This window comes from Podarcis tiliguerta (assembly GCF_965153285.1).
Source record: "Podarcis tiliguerta genome assembly, chromosome: 4".
Classification (NCBI taxonomy): Eukaryota; Metazoa; Chordata; class Lepidosauria; order Squamata; family Lacertidae; genus Podarcis; species Podarcis tiliguerta.
This window is the reverse complement of record NC_139537.1, coordinates 33,029,462-33,051,940: the sequence shown is the minus strand read 5'-3', so window position 1 is coordinate 33,051,940 and position 22,479 is coordinate 33,029,462. Positions and strand designations below refer to the sequence as shown.

The 22,479-nt window shown below is 39.4% G+C and overlaps 1 protein-coding gene across 12 annotated transcripts; it reads right to left on the bottom strand.

The window, feature by feature from the left end:
* Positions 1–895: 895 nt before the first annotated feature.
* On the bottom strand, positions 896–18,818 carry TFG (trafficking from ER to golgi regulator). 12 transcript variants are annotated; one of them, XM_083438408.1, is made up of 9 exons: positions 18,634–18,818; positions 15,159–15,281; positions 13,186–13,394; positions 11,282–11,365; positions 10,320–10,466; positions 8,648–8,815; positions 5,401–5,541; positions 3,708–3,794; positions 896–1,704 (listed from the first exon to the last, which is right to left on the bottom strand). In XM_083438408.1, exons 3-9 carry the CDS (start codon positions 13,367–13,369, stop codon positions 1,319–1,321), a joined length of 1,197 nt encoding a protein of 398 aa, XP_083294534.1. In that variant the 5' UTR covers positions 13,370–13,394; positions 15,159–15,281; positions 18,634–18,818; the 3' UTR covers positions 896–1,318. The 12 variants fall into 12 exon arrangements, with proteins under 12 accessions (XP_083294534.1, XP_083294537.1, XP_083294528.1 ...); XM_083438411.1 differs by having other exon boundaries at positions 896–1,701; positions 18,634–18,776; XM_083438402.1 differs by having other exon boundaries at positions 8,738–8,815; positions 18,634–18,776.
* Between the last annotated feature and the right edge of the window lie 3,661 nt (positions 18,819–22,479).

Sequence of the window (22,479 nt, the reverse complement as noted above, 5' to 3'; positions counted from 1 at the left end):
TATATTGAGCAGACACAAAACTGAAAAATTCTGAAAACAATCCTAAATTCTCTTGAGAGCCGCTTCAAAGACTTTCCAGTAACCTTTAGTTGCAATTTGGAAATTATAAATGAAATTATCAGATAGTTTGGGGGAGGTGGGAGTGTCCTGTTTCAGTACATCAGATTGACAGCAAACTCAGTGTGCCACATCCTTCCTTAACTAAGATTTTGTAAACAATGTGAAATAGAGCATCTCCCTCAATATGGCTTAGCTGAGAGGCTCCATAGCCTCATGTGGTTGCCTAAATGAATGTGCTGGGTTTCTTACATGGCAGCATTGTGTGACACATTGTGCTCCCCTACAGGACATGCACATGCAACCTTAGCAAGTTGTGAATTTGTGGCAGCTTGAAAGATGGTGCTGCACATATATAAATTGAAATGGTTTTGCAGTATCATAAGGAGCTATTGATTCACACAGTTGTAATAGCTGGGTACCTTAAGCCTATTATTGGTTGAAATAGTTAAATCACGTTACTTTATGAACTTTAGCATGTATGGGGGCTTTTGAAAATGTTACCTCTAATAGTTCAATTGCTTCATTCCACAGAACTAAATGCAAATGGGTTGTCTCCAATGTTCATGAAATTTCAAAATCATGAAAGTAGTGGGCACGACTTAGGTCTGTTGATTTTTGTGAGTCTGCTCTGAGTAGAATTTAGCTGGCTATAACCCAATGTGTTTCAATATATGCTCATAACAGGTTATGGTTCCCATGCACTATAATAAGCCTGTCACATGAGTATTTCACAGAACATTCACTGTCACATTAAGTTTGTGAATCCATTTTTTTTTTTTTTTACTATAGCTGCAGATGTTGCAATGGATGTAGTAAAAACGCAATGCCCGGCAACTGAACAAAAAAGGATGGTTTGAATATTTTATTCAATTTCAGTGTGCATGTTACTATTTAGAAATCATACCTAGTTTTAACAAGTGGGTCTAATTTAGTACATATTTTATTAGTAAAAACAAGCCAGATTTCAGCTAGATTTTTTCACCTAGTAGTTTAATATGGCAAGTCAGAATGTCATTACTTTACAAACATTTAGGTAGTGTTTCCAATATTAAACTAGAAAGCCAATACAATTTAAAGCAGGAAACAAGATTCGTTTGGTCATTTATCCCAGCAAATTATACAGCAACAGTGATACCATAGAATATTCTGCCTTTCATTAGTTTCCATATTTTAGTTAAAGAACCTTGGAGTCTGTATGGATGGAATAGCAACGGCAACAGCTTGGACTTACTTGGGGCCCGTCAACAGCACAGCTTCCTTATCGATAGCCAGGACCTGGCTGGGTGTAACCCTGGCCAAAAGGAGGGCGATTGCGTGCATATGGATTAGGGCCACTTGGAGGGGGTGTCATAGTAGTTCCAGGCGGTGGAGTGAAGCCTGGTCTTGGCTGATAAGCACCTGGCTGGCTGGGAGCCATTCCAGGTTGCGAGGCTGGGGTCACATTATAGCTGGCCGACTGTGAAGCTTGTGTTGTGTAGTTCTGTGCGGGAAAGGTGCCTGCCTGATACTGCTGGGGAGGCTGAGCTGGCAGCTGCTGAGGTTGAGGCTGGCCAGGAAACCCAGGAGCTGGAGCCTGTGAGGGCTGCTGGCTGTATGCTTGGAACTGCTGTGCTTGTTGAGGAGCAGTCTGCTGGCTGTAGCCTGCTGGAAGAGCCAAACAGCAATGCAGATAAGTGAAAGTAACACAACGGTTCACTTTGCAATGCATTCTTAAAAAATACAGACATTCCAGACAAAAGCTAAAAAACATACATGAAAAACAACAGGGGGTGGGGGGGTAAAACATGAATTGCATTTTTTAATGTAAAAAAAACCCAGCCTGGATACATACTAGCCAACTCCAGTGCATAAAAGTGCAGGTGGAGTAACATTCTCCAATAGTGTTGCTCTAAAGCAGGAGTGGACAACCTGTAGCCCTCTAGATGTTGTAAGTCTCTACTTCCCACAAGTCCCAACTATCATGGCCAAAACATATTGGAAATAATTGCCTAAATGGTTGTTGGATTAAAACTCCATATTGGCAATTATTTCCAATATGTTTTAAAATCTTTCTTTAAAATGCAGATATATTCAGTGATAACTTAATTTACTAAAGTGCAATTTCATAAATAATCAAGCTATGTATTATTCTTAGTTTGAAACAAGTCAGCTCACACAACTACTTGAACATATTTAGTTCTGCACACACAAAAATTCCTCCAGACACTAATCTCAAAAGTAGATGCTGGCAACAGTTTAGGTGCTTTTAATGCTTGTGCTTCACTATCAGTCTGACTGAAAAGAATTTCAGATTGCAAATGTAAAAAAAAAAGCTGGTACAAAGACTGATACTCCATTTATTTCTGGCATGAAACACACCTGAAACTACTTGCAATGAAACATCTCCATTGACTGGAATCCTGTTAGCATTAAACACCAGATATATAACAATTATTAAAAAGGCAAGACCCTGAACAGAGAAAGCAAGGATGAGAGAATACAGTGGAGTAAATTTTGAACTCACCTGGAACTTGGGCTCAAATTTACTTTTTAAAACAAGAGCACTACCAAGCTTAGGTGTGCTTCGGATAGCTCAGTCTAGTCCTACCAAAACTGACACGTAGCGATGATCAGGAGAAACAAATCCTACTACCTGGTATCAATATATAAGAAACTGCCTCGTATTGGAAAAAGCACACACGACAGCCAAATAAAAAGGGAATTGCTTCACTGCAGCAACACCAAACTCAGAAACTTCTACCTCAGGAAATAGTTAACTTTGCCTGTAATCACTTGACTTAGTAGCATCTCTGTGGTATTCACAGGGAATTGGGCCTCAAAAATTGCCCTGGTGCGGATAAAAGCAGCTTATAGTAATGACATCAATGGGTCAATGTTCGAGGCAAATGTAAACACCAGATCTGAGTTTTCTTCAGAAGAAAAAAATGCATTGTTTTCTCAACCTCTCCCAATTTATTGAGCATTTTAAGGGAGTATTTGACTAATTTCACTTCAACTGAAGAGTTCCAGATGCTTTCTGGAGGCCAATCAGGGGAGAATGGGGAAGCAAGAAAAACCTCATGCAGGCCTTTTCTTTTGATGCTCCACATGTTATTGTAAAAAAAAACTCACCACCCACCAGCTCCAAAACAGTGCCTTCTAACTGGATCATCTTAAGTAAACTTTGGGGGGCACAACCTCTTAGCAAGAACAAGTAGGATTGAATGCTATTCCTCCAATAACCTCTGAGATGCCCTTCACACTTAGAAACAACTATTTAGGAGCTGCCTTTTGGTAAGGTTATCCCGCATTATCTGGGGCCTGTATCAAAACGGTAATCGTTATGTGTACGATGTAACCACTTGGAAAAAACTAATCTGCCCTGTCCCCATGGTTGAATTATTCAGATGTTGTCCAGGATCCTCTACTTTCTCTCTCACACACGCAAAGTTTTCATGTTTCTGCAACTGAATTGCACCCAAGAAGATAGTTGCTGAGTAAAGTCTTAAGGTCCCTTGCGTAGTGGTATTTTGCAAAAAAATACTGAAGTTTACAGAAAATTAGTTTGATTTCAGAACAGAATTAGAGAGCATGCATTTCAGGATACAGTTAAGTGAACACATTTTGTACTATATACAAAAATTTTGAGGTACCTTCCACCTGCTTACCTGGATACTGCATACCATACTGTGGCTGAGGCTGAGGCTGCTGAGCAGGGTATCCAGCTTGTTGTGGATATTGTGGATATATCTGGCCTACCAATTTAAATTAAAAGCTTTAAGAAATTTAAGAAATATTAGCAGCTCAGTCTTACCTGCCTCAAATATTATTTTCTTAAGGTTAAACTATATATTTTTTAAAACTGAGAAGCTACTGAATCTAACTAAACATGTTTTCCTGAAGAAATTGAGATTTCCTAAGAAAACTGTTTATCTGGTGTAACAAAAAGTGAGGCCCCCTCCAACTCCCTTTCTTTTCTTTTATATTTAAAAAAAACTCCTATTATCCAAACATGATTTGAAAGAGGTTATTGGCTAGTAACAGTCAGGTCTTTGGGAAGGCTTAAGCGTTGAAGGCTTCTTTGTATGTGTGCATGTGCTTTATTTATTTATAGAAATATTTATATACCACTATCATAAAAATGTATCAGCGGTTTTCAAGAATATAAAAACATACCAGTAAAAATCATAAAAAGTTAAAAGCAAAATAATTAAAAATGTATCGTGAGATATTTGAAGTCTGTCCTTCACTCAAGAATCCCAGGGCATTAAACACCATTAAAATCATAATTAAGAATAAAAATTAAACACCAAGTAAATCAACCGTTCAAGAAGTTGGTTCCCACAACTCTCTAGAGCAGATTTGGGGAGGGTATAGGGGTGCACAATTGGGCCAAGAGGAGAGGGAGGGGAAGTTGTGCTGCACAGCCAGAAATCCTTGCACCAACAGAACTATTCATTTGATAGCGCCCAAAAATTGTTATTTTAATCTACAATATAGAATGCATGCTTTTCGAGGCAAACATTCATTTTATAGCTACACAGAACCTAGCATGAGGAATGTAAACACTGCTCTGCAAAGTCAGTTTCTACACTGTCCAAGGGAAGGTTTTAAGTTTTTTGGAGTATTAATAACTGGACAGAGCAGATGTTTCTAATACAAAAATTAGCTGTTTGACAGTACTGCTAAACAATACTGAACTGTCACTTCAACCCTTTTAAACCACTGCAATAATCCTGCAAAATACTTTTCATATACTGTATGTTTTCATTTTATAGGACTGCCTTGCTTGCAAACACTGTAGCACCATCTACTGTTTTAAATGTTGCATAATCAGAACTGGGCCTTCTTAATTTGTTTTATACCTGTTTGTTTGGTGAGCGCTATGCTAAAACTACTAATGGAATCATCTGCAATGTTATTATTTATTTTTAGTAGTTATTTATGCAGTGCTATCGGTATACACAGCACTTTGCCAGGGTAGCATAAAAACAAGTCCTTGCCTCAAAGGAGCTTACAGTCTAAATTTTGACAGAAGACAAAGGGAGGGAAGATACAAGCATAGTGGGTGATGAATGTGAGATGTGCAGCTAAATGTAATTAGGCTTGGTTAGAGCTGGAAATGAAGGTCTGGCAAAACAGCTGCATTTGAGAGATTGTTGGTGCAGAGAGATGGAGCACATGGAGTGAGGGCCAGCAACTGACAATGGATACAGTAGTTTAAAAGAGCAAGACATCTACACGCAGATGAGAATGGTAGAGCTGAAGAAGAAAAGAGCACAGGCAGCGTCGTATTAGGAGAGATGGGTAGGGCAAGTAAACACCCCACCTGCAGGATAATGGAGCACAGGTATTGCTCACCTTCCATCTGACCAGTTTGTGGCTGAGTTCCTCCATATGGTGGCTGCTGTGGTTGAACTCCAGGTGGATGAGCTGCAGAAGATGAAGAAGCAATGCTATCGGGTGTTCCGGAACGTTCTTCTACAGGGGCACTGGGGGGTCCTGGGGAAAACAATGCAGACACAGGATTCTAGTGATCTCTCTGACTTTCATTAATAAAATTTGGTGTACCATTTCATGTTTCCATATTTAAAAGGCATAACATACAATCTACTATACTCCAAAAGGGACACGGGTGGCACTATGGTCTAAACCACAGAGCCTAGGGCTTGCCGATCAGAAGGGTGGCAGTTCGAAGCCCTGCAACGGTGTAAGCGCCCATTGTTTCGGTCCCAGCTTCTGCCCACCTGGCAGTTCGAAAGCACGTCAAAGTGCAAGTAGACAGGTACCACTCTGGCGGGAAGATTAACGGCGTTTCTGTGTGTTGCTCTGGTTCGCCAAAAGAGGCTTAGTCATGCTGGCCACATGACCTGGAAGCTGTCTGCGGACAAACACTGGCTCCCTCGGCCTATAGAGTGAGATGAGTCCCACAACCCTAGAGTCGTCCGCGACTGGACCTAATGGTCAGGGGTACCTTTACCTTTATACTCCAAAATCTGGCAATTTCTTTCAGCAGCACAAACATAACTGAACAAGTTCCCAACGTGTTTTAAAACCTCTTTACCAAGGGAAACTCTTATTCCTTAATAAAACATCTTTCAACAGGTCTGTACAATTTCTCAGTGTGTCTGGGCTAATATTATTGTTGTCATTTTCCACAAAGTTACGGCTGGCTTATACTGATGTACCTGCTTTAAAGGCTTTGCAGTTTGAATGCTAGCTATACTCAGATTAATGAAATCTGAATGAAGTTTTTTTTTAAATTCAGAATGTTCAGAAATATCAATTTCAAAGGCACAATAAGGAAACATCCCTGTTACTACAAACATATTTTTGCAATAAATTAAATAAATGACAATCTACATGGAAGCAGCTACAAGACTGATGTGAAGCCTGGGATGATTTAAAAATATTAGTTCAATAACTATTTAATAAGTATTTCAGTTTCAACACTCACACACTGTTTCTGGTAATTTGCTCAGATTGATGACAAATTATCAAATCCAGTGCCCTGAAACTTCTACAGCACCTTCCTGTCCCCACATTCTTTCATTAGATGTCAGGGCATCCTCCCTGCTAATAAAACCATTACAGTCTATTCAGCAAGGAAACCCCCAAGTACAGGAGGTGACCATTTTGGGTGCGTGATCGCCGACATGTGCACTGCTTTCAGCCACAGAAGGGGAGTTGAAACAGGGTGGTGGCAGCGCAGGCTTATGCATGACCACTGACATGCGCAATGACCCAGAATGCAACCCAGACATGAAAGGTGAGTTGCCTGTACATAAAGGATATTTAGGTTCCAGGTTAGTCATTTTTATAGTATAGGCTGAGTAGAGATGTTAACTTTGAAGGAAGCCATGACTGTTTAAGGTAGCATCATAGTGCTTTAAATGTATAATATGAATGTGGCCATAGTAGCACTAAAGGGTAATTACTGCCGTTGCTCTTCAGAAATCATTTATATATAGACACAAACCCTCCAAATATATCCCTATTTTATAGAGCCAGAGCACCAAATTTACGCAACCTAAGGGTAACCTAAGCATGTAGCAAATTCAAACCATGCAACAGCTATGGCATGAATTCATCATCTGACTGCTTTGGGGCAGATCAATTTTCACTACTCAAAGTACAGTCTACATGGACAGCTGTAACATGCTAAATTTGCCTTGCACAAGGCTAATTTTGCATCAAGAAAACCAACTCAACACCCCATTTTCTCTTGAGAATACTTTTTTGTTTGTTTTTTCCAGTGAATATACTCAGTGATTAGTCCAAGCAATGGAGCAAGCAACTTACTCTGCACTATGAAACATTATAGCAATGTAGCAAATAAGTTCTCCCTATTTATAATTAATGTGATAATTACATGCACTTGTCAATTACCCGATCACAGCTTTGGAGTATGTTTAATCCCTTAAAGTGACACCCTATGAGCCACGTCTCAGGAGTTTCCATTTTGTATTATAGATTGTTTTCACACACAGAGAAAAGCTATCCAGTCAATACTGTTAAGATACTATTGTTAATGTATCACCAAAAAATCCTCTTACATGTATTTTCTGTTTTCTGACTCTTTCAGACATACTGCATTCCTTTTCAAATTTTTATGTGTGATCGCAAGGGCAATGCTTTTGCTTTTACAACATAAAATACTATGCTCAATTCTTTAAACTAAGAATGAGCACAATTTAGCCATGGGTTGTATGTCTTTAGGTTGACCATCCATGTGGCATTCATGTTGTAAGCACATAAAAATCCAGAAACAGCGCTTTTCATGTACATATGGCATGATGGTTCTAGGGCTTTGGTGTTGTCTACATCTATTGATCCTAGTGCAAAATTAAAATCAAGACCTTCATGAAGTGCAAGCTAAATTTAGAGCATACTAATCATCCAACCACTTTTGCAGATGACAGAAAAATAGTCTAAAACAAGAATTATGCAACTGAGAGAGGCAAAGGTAGTACACTATGCAGGAATGTCATGCTGTGCATACATTGTTTCCTTCAAATTAAGATCACAGACAAGCCCTTGGAATGGATTGATGATGCTACAGAAATCGATGTGTCTAATTTGCTGCCTCGTGTCTGGTAAAAAATGCTTTCTCGAAGGATAGGGGAGGAATTTGTTAAGTCCATTTTTCACAGTGGTCCTAACCGATTCAACTTGATGAACTTGAGGAACATCACTATCAGTAGGATTATGCATTACTTGTCACACACACAAAAATGGATATTTATGGGGGGAGTGCATTGAAAGGCCCTGAGAAGTGTGCATTTTACAGGAAGAATACATACAAAAGGCATAAAAAATTATAGACCTTTGTGCATTTTGGGGAAGTTCATGAGACAGTAAGACTGAGTATCAGCTGACACCAAACAGATGTTAGCTGACCTACCATATCTAATTACATCTTGGGAACTGTCAAGACATTTTGGTATTGGAAAAGTATTGTCGTTTAATTGTTACCAATGTTTTTAACTATAATAAAATAATAATTTTGTATCTCCCACACATTCATTCTACAAGATCCTCATGATGCATGGATGATTTTGAAAGGTTCAAATTTCAGCAAGGGTTTCAATAAAATATGTATTCTTACCCGACACCTGATCATCTGCCAGCCCAAATGCTGACATGACATTTTTGTTGATTTCATCTTGATTTTTTAATGGATCAAAAGCAGACATACTTGCTGCTATAACTTGAGTAGAAGGCTTGACAGTGGAGTCAGTAGTAGCAGGCTTATCTTCCCTACTCTCTGCAACATCTGCAAGACAAAAAAATAACTTTTAAGAGGCCTTGTTGATTGGAGTATCCAAGTTTGTTTCAAGGACTATGACAGCTTGCTTAAGGAACCTCAAAGCCCACATCAGAAGTGTTACCATCTTTTACTAAAATTACTCTGCATGAAGAAAGGCTACTTTAACGACAACAAAAGTTGCTTCTTTGAATTTTAACATTTACTGTCAAATGTTTTTCCACAAGAAATATAAATTATACCCCTCCACCCCCCAAGATGGTATAAATACATTCCAGTACACATCACCACCTCATGCTTTCGTTTGTGTTCAACAACTCTGACCCAACAATGGAGCATGTAAATTTCATTTGACTTATTGACTAGCAAAATGGAGATCTATTTTGCAAACAGCAAAGCAGATTAAGTGAAGTGCCCTATTTCAGATCAACGCAAAACAGATTTTGATCTAATATAAGGTAACAATCTGATGATGATACACCCAACTGACCCTATATAACCTAGAGAAGCAGACAACAAATGAGGTGATATTCTTTCCAGATCAAAAGAAAAGTAACATTGTCATCTGTAAGAATATGATACAAAACGAGACTAAGATTTCGGAAGACTTAATAACCACCTCAGGATCCTGCCAACTGCACAAGAGAAACTCAGGTGTCATGATTGTCCCCAGAACAATTGCTCTTGCCTTGTTTATTTAGTTCTAAGTGATGAGCCATTAAGGGAAACAGGCTGGCAGTTAAAAAAATACAAAGGTGAGAGTTGAGGATTTGCAGTGATGTGGGCCAGAAGCAAAGCAGCAAGCTGGAGAGAGAGTTCATGGGGTTTCCCCATGGTGCACAATAAATGTTTCGCACTCAAAGAAAGTAACTGGAAGTTCATATATGAAGAAGGTTCAATATACACATGCAGGGGCTTGATTGCTACATGTCTGAATATTTCAAATAACATCTGACAAGGCAGCTAACCAATTAGTGGTAGTTAAACACACATTCAAAACTCTCAGGATTTTCTGATTCAGTCATCTCCCTCTTCCCACAGAGGATATGCCAGACATGCTTAAGAACCACTCCCGACTTCTCCCCAGAGATAGGGTCAGCATGAATGCAGTAAACTGAAGAATGTATTCCATCTCAGCACACCGTAATAACCAATATTACACAAGTTATTTAAAATGGGGATTCTTTAGGGCACTTGGTCATGTTGTATATTAAGGTGATGACTTTTCATAAGTTTTATTTATTCAACAAATTATATCCCTTTTTTTACACCTTAGCACAACAAATTTGGTGTATATTGATCACGATACTAGCACAGGATTTTTACCCCAAGCTGCAACAGAGATCGTAGAAAAGATATCCAATATTTAGATACTTATTTTTAAGAGATCACAGAGTCTTATTAAGTAGAACTCTGGTTGGGAAAAGGATGGGGTGGGGGGTTCTGCATGGGAAATGCACACACAATTGCGAAAGCTCAAGCAATTATTTGGCAGTGCCAATTGCCAACCTACCATTTTCAGGGAGGCTTGTGGAAAGTCCTGGCTCAGCTGGGGGCTCTAGGCAATCCAGCAAACGATTCACCTTGTTACGAAGTTCTATCAGCTCTCGACGGAGGTATTTCACTTGATTAGATTCTAGAGGCCTTGGCTGCCCATTCACTGTAAAAGAAATATTATACTAATGAGTCTTTATGGCACAAGAGTTTTCAATTGCCTTCCTGTAACAATAAAAGTAAAAGCATTGCATAGCCTGAATGCAACCTTAACTGTGAAAATAGAATGCACTTTGTGGAAACCTGCCTTAAGATCTTCAAGTAAAGGGTGCATATGAAATCAAATTTCCTATATTTTGAGAAATGGTTTGTTCATCTGCCCATCCATTTGTTTGTTTGCTATATATTTGGACACCTGTCAAGATATCGTCACCAAACTTGGCATGGGGATTCCTGAGGTGGGGGCAGTGCTCTTCATCAACATTTGAATGCTAGATGCCATATTGAATAAAGATGGTGGACTAAAACTTTGGGTAACTTTGCCCACTTTTCGGCATAGGTTTAGCCGACTCTCAATATATCGTCACTGAACTCAGCATAAAGGTTTCCTGTGGGAAGGGTCTTTCTTGGACCCTCTAATAACCAATTTGAATCAAGATCACAGACTAATACATGACTTTGACATAACTTTAGCCATTTTTGGTGTGATGGGTCCAAACTGACAAATTACACTATCCATTTAAAAAAACAAAATGTTTTTTGGTTTCTAAAAGTTCCTGGGCAGTTCCGGGTACTCCAAGCTACCAAATAAATAAATGCCCTTTTCCAAGACAACATGGCTTATGCCACCTGTAAATGCCTGTATTGCTGGGTGGGCATGAAGATGCATAATAGTTAAGGGGAAAGCACTAGTTTGCTAAGAATCCCCCCCCCCAAAAAAGTACAATAATTTCATGTGACTCAAACATCATTAGTACTTACCAAACAGTGTCAATTTCAGTATCCTACTGCACTGAATTGCAAAAGAAAGATCTGAGCTATCAAAGATTGTTATAAGATCTCCATCTGTTAATTAAAGAGAATTATGAATCAGATCTAATGCACATTAATAAAAATAATCACTTTACGGATTGTCACTTGCATCATACAGTAGTGCACTCAGGACGTTAAATTTTTGTTTGCAGTATGTCCATGATGACAGCTTATTTTATGCATTCCAAATAATACTGTGACCATTGTTAAAGAGCTTCAGTTAGAGGTAAACACATCCTCCTTTCCACAAATAAAGAATTTGTATATGAAATGAGAAAATGACTCTCGATAATAAAGTTAGCAGGTCCCCCCACTACATACCTATAGAACAATTTCTGGCAGAATATTATTTAGCCTCTCCTATTCCAATTTCCTCTAAAATATTCACCAGCATTACATCAACTTTACATAGCAGTTACTTATATAAATAATAAATGGAAGTAATGCAAAGACTATGTCCACAGAATCTGCTCTCTAAAGCATGTCCAGTGACCACTTCACAGTACTTGGCGCTACATTATGAAAGCTGCCCGCTGATGCCCCAATGCCCTGTGGTAGATAAGCACATCTGCTAATTTTGGAGTTCTTAGGGAGCCCCAAAATCATAATGTAGAAGTACCAGTGGAAAACATACCACATCAATCTTAATGGGAGTCATTTCCCCCAGTAAATTCCAAAGCAACAAAACACAGTTTTTCCCTAAATATAGATTATTCCATATGAGACTGAGCCAGGAGCCAAAAGTCCTGTTCAGTCCCCAAATGACTAGTAATTTCAAGAAAAGCTAAGAAGCAGAGAAACACTCTGGGCATGTTCAGACAGAAGCTACTTTGCGAAATGCATGCCAACATGCTCTTCCACTTTACACTGGTGCTGCTCTCTGGATTATACTGCAGATATAGGCGAGACTTGCCCAATCCCTTACTTCAGGTAACAACAAAGTAGCAGCACTTGTTCAAGACAATTTTTTTTGAGAATTATAGGAACTTTGCGCATACAGGCCTAATACAGTATTTATATTTATATACTGTATTAGGTATATATAGGCCTAATACAGCAAATGTCCTTTGGGATACGAATCAGGTGTCTGGAGAGTCACAGCTCCACTTGTTCAGGGGTGCAAGCCTCTAATATAGAACTGTATGAGACCCCTGGGACTGCTGACAGGATTCAGCAATGTCAATTTCCAACTTTCTCCTGTTGGTGTCAGTATCCAGTTGTAGAACAAAGCCTTAACCCTTTCCTGTGCTAATGAAGGCTCAGAACCACTGGTTCCCCGAGTCTCACAGTTGCCTCCCTCTTGACTCTCTACAAATATTAATTTTTACGCTCATTCAAGACAAGCATCTGTCCCAGACTAGTTCCAAATCTTGAAAAGATTTGCTTTTAAGTTTTTGCTGGAAAACTCATGGTAGTTATTAAAGTCCCAGAAAAGGCTGAAATTTCCTAGGTTGGTGGAACTGCCCCATTACATTAGGCAATATTGAGAGTAGAAACACTTAAGTTCATTGATTTCAATTTGTATTCTATGTATAACTTATTTGGAGATCACTCACGGATACAGCATCACAGAATACATCACTTTTAAGCTCAGCATTACCACGTACACGGAGGTAAGAAACTCAGTTATACAGTGCAAAGCCCAATATAAATAAGCAATATCTATGACATGCTGCCATAACTTTTGTTTCCTACCACACTTCCTGCAGGTTACTAGCACTGTGCTGACATACCAAGAACAGAGCTCTACACTGGTCAGAAAAAGAAGAGAAATGTGCCATAACAGAAACAACTGGAACACCAAAAAGATTTTTGTTCTATTAGTTAACACTAAAAGTTCAAAGAAATCCTACCTTCGTCTTTGTATTTTATTGTAACTTCATCATTGCTCAGCAGCTTTCCCCTAAAAACTCTCTGCATCATCAGCACTAACTCGTCATAGGTGATGTCCTCATTGTGAATGGGAATTCTTCTAATATCATCACCCATTTGAGCTTTAATTATAAGCTTTCCACTCAAATCCAGTTGTCCATTCATGGTTAACTTTGGCCTTCTTACACAGCTATTCAAAATGAAAGACATTTACATTAGTATATCCTGAGAAACAATTACACTGACTCATTCCATCCAAAGCACAATTTTATATTACTAGATTAGGGAGGAAAATAATATATTACTGAATGGCATGATGCTAGAAAGAAGTGCACATATAATAATGTATACTACCTAAAACAGATTTAAAAATCGTTAACAATTCCAAAAATGCTCTAGGCATTCAGAGAGGAGAATGAAATGAGGGGTAATGGTGATGCCAACTTCCTGGGAAAAGACATGATCTATAAGCAGCCTAAGATAAGCAGAGGATCAAAACCCAATACATCTGAACACTCCTTGATACTTTACACCAGGAGTGGCTAATTCCCAGCCTGAAGACCTGAGTCAGCCTCCATTTTTTTCTGGCCCCTGAACTCCACAATTGTGGTAGTGGCAGAAAAAGAGCAAATAATTAAAGGAGGCATAGCACTGGTGCCATCAAGCTGAAGGGGGTGCAAACTGCTCGGGTGGTGGGGCACTGTTTGTTCTGTACATGTGTGTGGTGTGAGTACAAGAGTGTAGGGCAGCCCCATGACTTTTGGTCACATACTCCACTGACATGCACCCACCAGAGGGTTGGCCAAGGCTGAATGCGATCCTTCAGCAGCCCCCCTGCTTACATTCTAGTAGGATCTTCACAAAGATTATGCGGCAGTAGTGTTTTGGGTTTTTTTTACTGTAGGGTCATTCCACGTCATTCCAATGAAGTCATGTCTCAGATGTTGATGAAATTTGGGGTATTTGGTGTACACCCTTCCCTTATGGTTGAAAGAAACCCCCTTAATTTTTTTCCCTCTTTCTTGAACGGTTTTACTTTTATAGCAGTTCGAAGTTTCATTAAATCCGTGTTCTCTGTCCCTTTTGAGACCCTCAGGATAAGATACCCTTGAGTACATTTTATTTTTTTCTCCATAACCAATGATCAGATCTCTTTGAAAGTTTACACAGAGCTCAATAAAATGACAAAAAAATCAGAAAATAATACACCAGCACTTAAAAGATTTTATAAAAGCCTTTAAAAAAGTATAAATGTACTTGTAGCCTAGGTTTTTTTGCGGAAAAACTAGGTTTAGAAAACCTGAATTTTCAGCATGTAGGCATGACGGAACCCAAAGTTTTTGATGTTGAAAATTATTGCAAATACATGCTCTTTCTCGACAAAGAATAAAATGTATGGGTTTTTTTTTATTCCTTGTAACGAAAATTTTACGTTTTTTGGACATCGGGGGGGGGGGGGATGGCTTCCGGGCAGCCATTTTGTACAACTTTCCTACAATCCATAGCTGAAATATAAAAAAAATATGAAACAAAGTTGTTCATCTTAAAAATTAGCATAATATTGGTTGGTTGGTTTTTAAAGTGCATACTTGTTTTAATTTTGGGATATTTGAAGTTATGAAAACTGGCTATCAGGAAATCAATAAAGGGAAGGGTGTGCACCAAGTCTCATCAAAATCTGAGATGGTGGGTGACAAAACCCTTGTTTTTTGCGTTGATTTGATTTGGAATGGCCCTATAATTAAAATAGTTGAAGCATTATTTTAATTTAACAGATAAAACTAAATGGCTATTCTGAACTATCACCAATTGATAACTTTTCAAAATAACATTTTCAGCTTGAAAAAGTGAACACAGTACTAAGAATTTCCAGACAAGGCACTGTCACTGTTAACTTTACAGGACAATTCACTTTCTTTATCAATAACTTTATTTCATCAAATATTAAGTGTACCTGTCTTGTAAAATGTATTGAGTAGCTGGGCAGATTATCTCTTTTACTTTCAGCTGGAGGTCAGATGTCCCGCCATGCAGCAGTGGTTAGTAAAATATAACAATAGGCAGCAGTGTGTGGAATCTGCATTAAAACACAAGGGCAACTTAGTTAAGTCTCAGTCACCATCAAAGTCTTTCATTAATTAGCATAGACATTCATTCTTATATTATTATTATTAATAATAATAATAATAATAATAATAATAATAATATACAGAAGGCAAGTAACAGAGTAATCCAAACCCTCCTTATGCCTTTGCTCAGCTGTCTGGGCTAGGCAGTCTCTCACTATGCACCACAGAAAGCATAATTTATTTGTGCGGCACTCCCCCTTCTGCCCTACTGATAATGTGGGCAAGAGTTCCACTGGCAGGATACTGCCAGCAGTGTCCTGCAGAAACTCCAAAACAAGCAAGCACAGTAGATACAATAATCCAAATATGTCCTTGAAGGAAAATAATTTTTAGAATGTGATTCATGTGCTGAATACATACCTATTAACACTGGCTTTTGACACCTGAGATGTGTTTTAGTAGTACCTACCTTATAGTACCTATGCTTCTAATTGCATTTTTAAAAATGAGTAACATTTTATACAAACGCTAGAACCTTGAGGTGAAGGATGCTTAAGAATCTATGAATAATAATAAATATTACCAATATGTACACTTAAAACTGTTGAAACATTTGTATGACATGCTTTCAGAGCCAGAGTGTTACATTCTGCTGCACTAATTCTACAGAGTCTAGACCAGATAAAAGTGAAATCTAAAGTGGCATGTGTCATCAGATTATTGTAAGGTTTATCAGCACTGGGATCTGCTACGATTATCAAAGACAAACAAAGCTGTATTTGAATATGTGGTTCTCTTTTTCATATCATTATGCATGTCCTCCTTTGGTTCAAAGCCAAAGCTTGTATTTTCCATAAAATAGTTGGAAATTTCTAGACTATACCATGAAAGAGACACTCATTTGTTCCTATACAGCCAAATTGGAGAATTAAGATTATAATTTTACACGTTAAAATTGTCACTTATTTTTTTTAATAAAAAAACCCCTACATTTCTTAAGTAACACGAATTTGTTAAAAGTAAATGCACCGTAACAACTGTAAAAACAGAATCTTCAAACAAGTGTGGGATTCAAGGCAGTTTATGCTTTATAGAAATCAGACTTAATTTGCCCTTCAAATCTATTTAGCAATAATTTCAGTTGTGAAGTATAATACACCTACACATCACTAGTAGCTCACTAGCTAAACTGTTGCTGGCAATATCTTTTATTACTACAACCACCAGATTTTCCTTACAGCAAACCCTTATGAAGATGCTTTTGCTATGCTGTTATGAGTTACTTTATTAACTTAAACATTGAATTCTTTATTGTGGTAAAATTTCTAAGCTGTTCACAAATCTCTGTTGAATGTAGACTCTCCAATATTCCTGTGGAGTGCATGTTTTACTTTCAGTTTGTGATATACGTTAAAAAGATATTGATATTGTTGTGATTCATATTTCTGTTTGTAACCCACCTAGAGACTGATTTCATAACATCATAAAATTGTAGTTGGAAGGGATCCAAGGGGTCATCTACTCCAACTCCCTTCAATGCAGGAATCACAGCTAAAGAATTCCTGGCAGATTAATCCCTAAATACCCTTTGGTATTTAGATCCCTAAATACAAATACCATTTCAGATGCATCTGATAAAAGTGGGATCTAATTCATGAAAGTTTATATTAAGTAAACCTGTTAGCTGTTAAAGGTACAATAAAAACTGGCACTTTAGTTGCAGTCGATTAAATTAGCGTAGAGGATATTTGAGAAAAGTAATTCCTTTAAGGATCATTAACTTTGTGATCACAAGAGACTGCCAACTATCTTAGTAACTGAGCTTCTAGTGCTGGCTATGTATCAGTTTATGAAATTTCAATGGTAGAAATTTTCTTTAGAAGTAGGCAACTTAGTTGTGTCTCTATATCTATTTAAGGTTTCAATCCTATATCATCTTATCTAGAAGCATGTCCTATTGAACTTAACAAGGCTTACTTCTGACAGACATGTACAAATTGCACTGCACAAATATTAAATGACTAGTTGTATGCTTAATATTGTAATGGGTTTTTTGTATAGAACAAAAGCTAATACTTGGGACAGTATTAAAGCTTAATTATGTAAGAGAAACACAATAAAAGTCTCTTGCCATAAATTTTTCCAAGTATATGTACTTATGAATGCAACTGTTTTGCAAGAACAGGATTTCCATCCACCACTCTCATATCAGCTGTGACAGATCTCTTCAACCCCAATGACTTGCCCTGATCACACCCCAACTTCTCTGAAGGAGTAAACAAGAGAAAAAAGCAATGACAGGAAGAGTTGCTGGCTCATGCCCAGCTGACTCAGAATGTCAAGTAACTAAATACTGACAGCAGCTCTGAGCACTTTTAAAAGCTGCATCGCTGGGCTAATAACAATTTCTTTGCATGAACGAAATGAACAGTACTCAAACTTTTGAGATTCTGAACCGTGAACATTTCCACGTCTTGTAATTATACAAATTAGAGTAGAAGACGTAGAAGACTTAAGAGTCCAGCAAGTCAGATATAACGACAGCTGTCCTGTTGGCCTTCTGGGGTGACCTTGGATAAACAACTTTCCTCCTCGCAAGACTCCAAGTACGAAGAGGCTGCTTGAGGAAGAAACAAACAAACAAACTTTGAAGGTGTACAAAGAAGATGAAGTATTTAAATAAAGGGAGCTGTGTGTATTCTGCAGAGCCTTCCTCAGTGACAAAGAATCAGAAACCCCAAATTGACCTCTTCCCATTTTAGGCTCTCCAGCCCTGGTGGGGGGGAGAGGGAAGGAGAAAGAGAAAGCGGGGGGGGGGGGGCAGCGAAGGAACTTTTTCCTCAGAAATGGGAAGTGCATCTTTTCCAATGGTGTTTTTTTTTGGGGGGGGAGGGGGGTTGTTGTTGTTTTTTGGCCCAGGAAAACCTCGTTACAACACAATTAAATCTACACTGCTTTGACACTGCTGTTTGCTGCAGTAGGCTAACGCAGCGCCCCCAAACTAGAAAATGGAATTATTTGGGGAAGGAGGAGAGAGCAAGAACCAGGGCTCAAGGCAGATGGGCGGGGGGTTGAGGTTGATGTGGCAACAGCTGAGCCAGTGCGTGGCCTGCCCCTGTCTCGAGTGGACGGGGAAGGGCGCGGCCTAGGCCTCATCCAGGCGCCCTAAGGCCCCCCCCCCCGGTCGGCTACCCGCTCCTTCCCCGGTGAGCAGCGGCTCGGCCTCTCCCATTCAAACCGGGGCAGCGGCTCCCCCACCCGACTCGCTCCGTTTCTTCCACGAAATGGAGGCCGCGGCGCCAGCCAGCCCGCCAGCCCAACGACCCTGTACCCCCACCCGCTCCCCGCCTCCTCACTCACTGCTGCCGCCGCTGCCGTACGTGGCAAAGAGACTCGGCCAAGGCGGTTGCTGCTGCCGCTGCTGCTGCCGGGCCGCCACGCATGCGCACTCCACCCATAACCTGACGGCGGAGACTGCTGTACCGAAGAGCTTCGTCAGAGGAAACCGGTACCGCGCAGGCGCGAAATGAAGGTGTGGGGCACGCACGCGTGTTTACGTACAGGACAGCGACGTAGAGCGACCCAGATTTTTCTTGACCTTAAAAAAAATAAAAAGGCAGCGCGAGTCCAGTTAACGCGCATGCGCGGGGATGAATGGGCCTATTCTAGTCTCCCTTGTTGGTTTCTGGCAGTCAATTGCGTGCAGTTGGCGTCTCTTCTGGGCAGAGGAGCGTCTTTGCAAAAACGTCATTCACGGGTCCTCCTTCTTTCAGGCCAAGCCGTGTTCAGTGGCTGAGGCTGCTCCGCAGTGCCTGCCCCGATGTTCATTGATCTCAATGGGGTGCGCTCTCAGGAGAGTAAACGACTGGACCCAATAGGGCTTCTGAGCAGTATACAATAGAGGATTGCAAATGTGCTTTACCGTGCTAAGCTGTGAACATAGAACCAATGGAAAGCAAAGAGAGGGTCAGTCACCCCCCCCCCATCAAGCCCCGAATATCTACGGTACTTCCTCATCTACCATCCTGAAAGCCAGTCTGCTGCAGTCTATGGCTTGTCTAATCACTCACAGATACCTCAGGGAACTGGCCTTCACATGCCCTATTCACCTAACCAGTTAAACAAAGTGTTGTTGTTGTTGTTGTTGTTGTTGTTATTTTATTTATACACCACCCATCTGGCTGGGTTTCCCCAGCCACTCTGGGCAGCTTGCAATACATAAAAAATTGTAAAACGTTGTTGTTTAGTCATTTAGTCGTGTCCGACTCTTCGTGACCCCATGGACCAGAGCACGCCAGGCACTTCTGACTTCCACTGACTCCCGCAGTTTGGTCAAATGTAAAACATTAGATATTAAAAAATTCCCAATACAGGATTGCCTCCAGATGTCTTCTAAAAGTCAGGTACAGTGGTGCCTTGGGTTACATACGCTTCAGGTTACACACGCTTCAGGTTACAGACTCCGCTAACCCAGAAATAATACCTCGGGTTTTGTTTTGGAGTTTCTTTGACTTCTGGTAAATTTGGAAAGCTCCGTGGCTGTGCAGGAATAAAAGGCTGCTCTCTGACTTGTCCACATGAGAGACATCATCATTACTAATGTACAGTGGTACCTCGGGTTACATACGCTTCAGGTTACAGACTCCGCTAACCCAGAAATAGTGTTAAGAACTTTGCTTCAGGATGAGAACAGAAAACGTGCTCCGGCGGCGCAGCAGCAGCAGCAGGAAGCCCCATTAGCTAAAGTGGTGCTTCAGGTTAAGAACAGTTTCAGGTTAAGTACGGACCTCCAGAACGAATTAAGTACTTAACCCGAGGTACCACTGTAGTTGTTTATTTCCTTGACATCTGATGGGAGGGCGTTCCATAGAGCAGGTGCCACTACCGAGAAGGCCCTCAGCCTGGTTCCCTGTAACCTCACTTCTCACAGTGAGGTAACCACCAGAGCTGGACCTATATACACATACACACTCATGGAATCAGAGCTGAAAGGGATCTCGGGAAATCAAGGCCTACATTCTCCATGTTATTCCTGATAGCCTGAGTGCCTTTCTTGATGTATATGTGCTCCTGGCCATCAAGAAGAAACAGTCTAAAGTTCGCATTGCATGGAATATCAAAGTTCATGAGGCTTTACACTGCACAGATAATATTAATTATGCTTCTTGAACTTAGGTCTTTTGTTGAACAAAGCAGATACAGTATCTAGTTACTCACTAGTTATCCATTATTAGTAACAGAAAATTGATAATCCTTCAGTTGCTACAATGAAACACGAAAGAAACAGATTGTGAAAAGAAAGAGATTGCACCAATGTGTCAATATTTGCTCAAATTGACCACACACCCTTCAACCTACCAACTCAGCATGGTCACTGCTATTCATAGCCACACCTATATGCAAGTCCTAGAAATAAGACATTCGGTACTAATAAACTAGCAAGCTCTGCAAAAGCAGCAAATAAAGTTGCCAGGGAAGAAGCAGAGATTTTATGGGCTTCATTTGCACTGATTGTCACTATAAAAATAATTAAGTTGTGAATGTAAGTTTTGAATGCACTTCAATTAAAAAGATCAACATTACATATTTCTTCATAATCACAAATTCCCATTCTAACAAACATGACATGATTTCAAAAGTGTATGTATGATCATATTCCAGAAGGTTATCAGAGGATGCTTGTCTCTCTAATTTTGTGTTATATCATGCTGATTCCATGGCATCCATTCTGCAGTTGGTTCCCCCAGCACTCCCTCAAAATTTGAGATGTGTCCACTAGTCTAAAAATGTTGGTGACCCTGAGCTAGAGCCTAGGCCATTCACACAACTGAATGACATTCAGAGAACCAGTATGATGTAGAGGCTTAGTGTCAGATGGGCAACTGGGAGACCACAGTTCAAATCCTCTTTCCACCATGAAATTCACAGTGAGCTTGGGACAGTTTCTCTCTCAGCCTAACTTACTTCACAGGGTTCTTGCAAGGAAAAAAATATGAGATCGTAGATTGAAAACCAGTTGTTACATTTCAGTTAAGTAATATTACTTCCTATGTAAAATAAATGCATGTTTTTCATGAAATAAGTGCCTTTTAAAAATTTGTAATTATTATTCAACATCAGTCATTCCAAACATTTCCCACATTCATCCCATGTATCATATCATAGTTCTAAGAATACTTCCAGACATTTTTTAAATGTATATAAAAACACATTGGTTGAGTTTGAGCAATGGCACAATGGCACCCGAATTTTTTAAAAAATGTACAAAGTCCTGTGCAATTTTATTCCTCGTTTTTTTTCTCCCAATTATTTGGCAGAAAATTCAGCAAAAATGAGAAGCCTAGCTTTTAAACAGCTTGCTTATTTAACATTCACTAGATGGCAGTGCAGCGTCAGTAATGGCAATTTTTAAGTATAGCAGGTTAAAATGATTTCATCCAATATGTGCTAAAGCCTGTTTCAAACTTTGAACAGTCCATTAACAGAGAACATTTTTGTGTCTTTATCTTACCCCAGACTTGGACTGGATATCCCTTCAAATAGACGATGGCAGTCCTTTTTAAATTAGTACCCATGGCCACTCAGTACTTCCAATCAATACGAGATTTTCATACTGGCCTTTTCAGAGAGGCCAAGTAGGGTCACATTGCAATTCAATATATTAGGAGGTTCAAGAGTAGGTATTCCAATTTTTTCTAGTGCACATTTGAGTTGCTTTAGGAACGCCACCTGTAAATATTGTGGAAAATATTTAAAGTACCATATTCCATGCAGGGTTGACTTAACTGTAAGGTACTCACAACATTCCTATGGGATTAATCGTCTTATCTGTCTGAGAAATGTATATACTGAAAGGGTTTGTAGTGTTCTGTGAAGGATTTCTCATTCCATTCTCTTTTCCCAAACTAACCCTTCATTGTTTCAGGACATTCTTTATTTAAACTATTCTGCGATTTATGAGGTCATTCAAACTGTGTTCAGATCTGCTATGTAACTCTGTAATTCTACAGATATTTACAGCCTGTAACATTAAGGTTGGTTGTAGTGTACTTCTCATCCTATACATTAATTTTCCAGTGCTGAAAGGAATCGTAGCATAATTATGACATAAGCATGCTATGTTTTGGGGGAAGGTTTACCATATGATAGAGTTTTTAAAGGTAATATTGCTAGATATAACATATAGCAGAGTGCAGAACCTGTGAC

Bases quoted from the DNA above. Each gene is read 5' to 3' on its own strand.
- TFG (XM_083438401.1), bottom strand. From the start codon at position 18,731: ATGGGTGGAGTGCGCATGCGTGGCGGCCCGGCAGCAGCAGCGGCAGCA. The intron at 13,395-18,633 runs GTGAGTGAGGAG...CATTTTGAATAG, and splicing joins GTACGGCAGCGGCGGCAGCA to CTGTGTAAGAAGGCCAAAGT. The intron at 1,705-3,707 runs GTAAGCAGGTGG...TGGCTCTTCCAG, and splicing joins GTATGGTATGCAGTATCCAG to CAGGCTACAGCCAGCAGACT.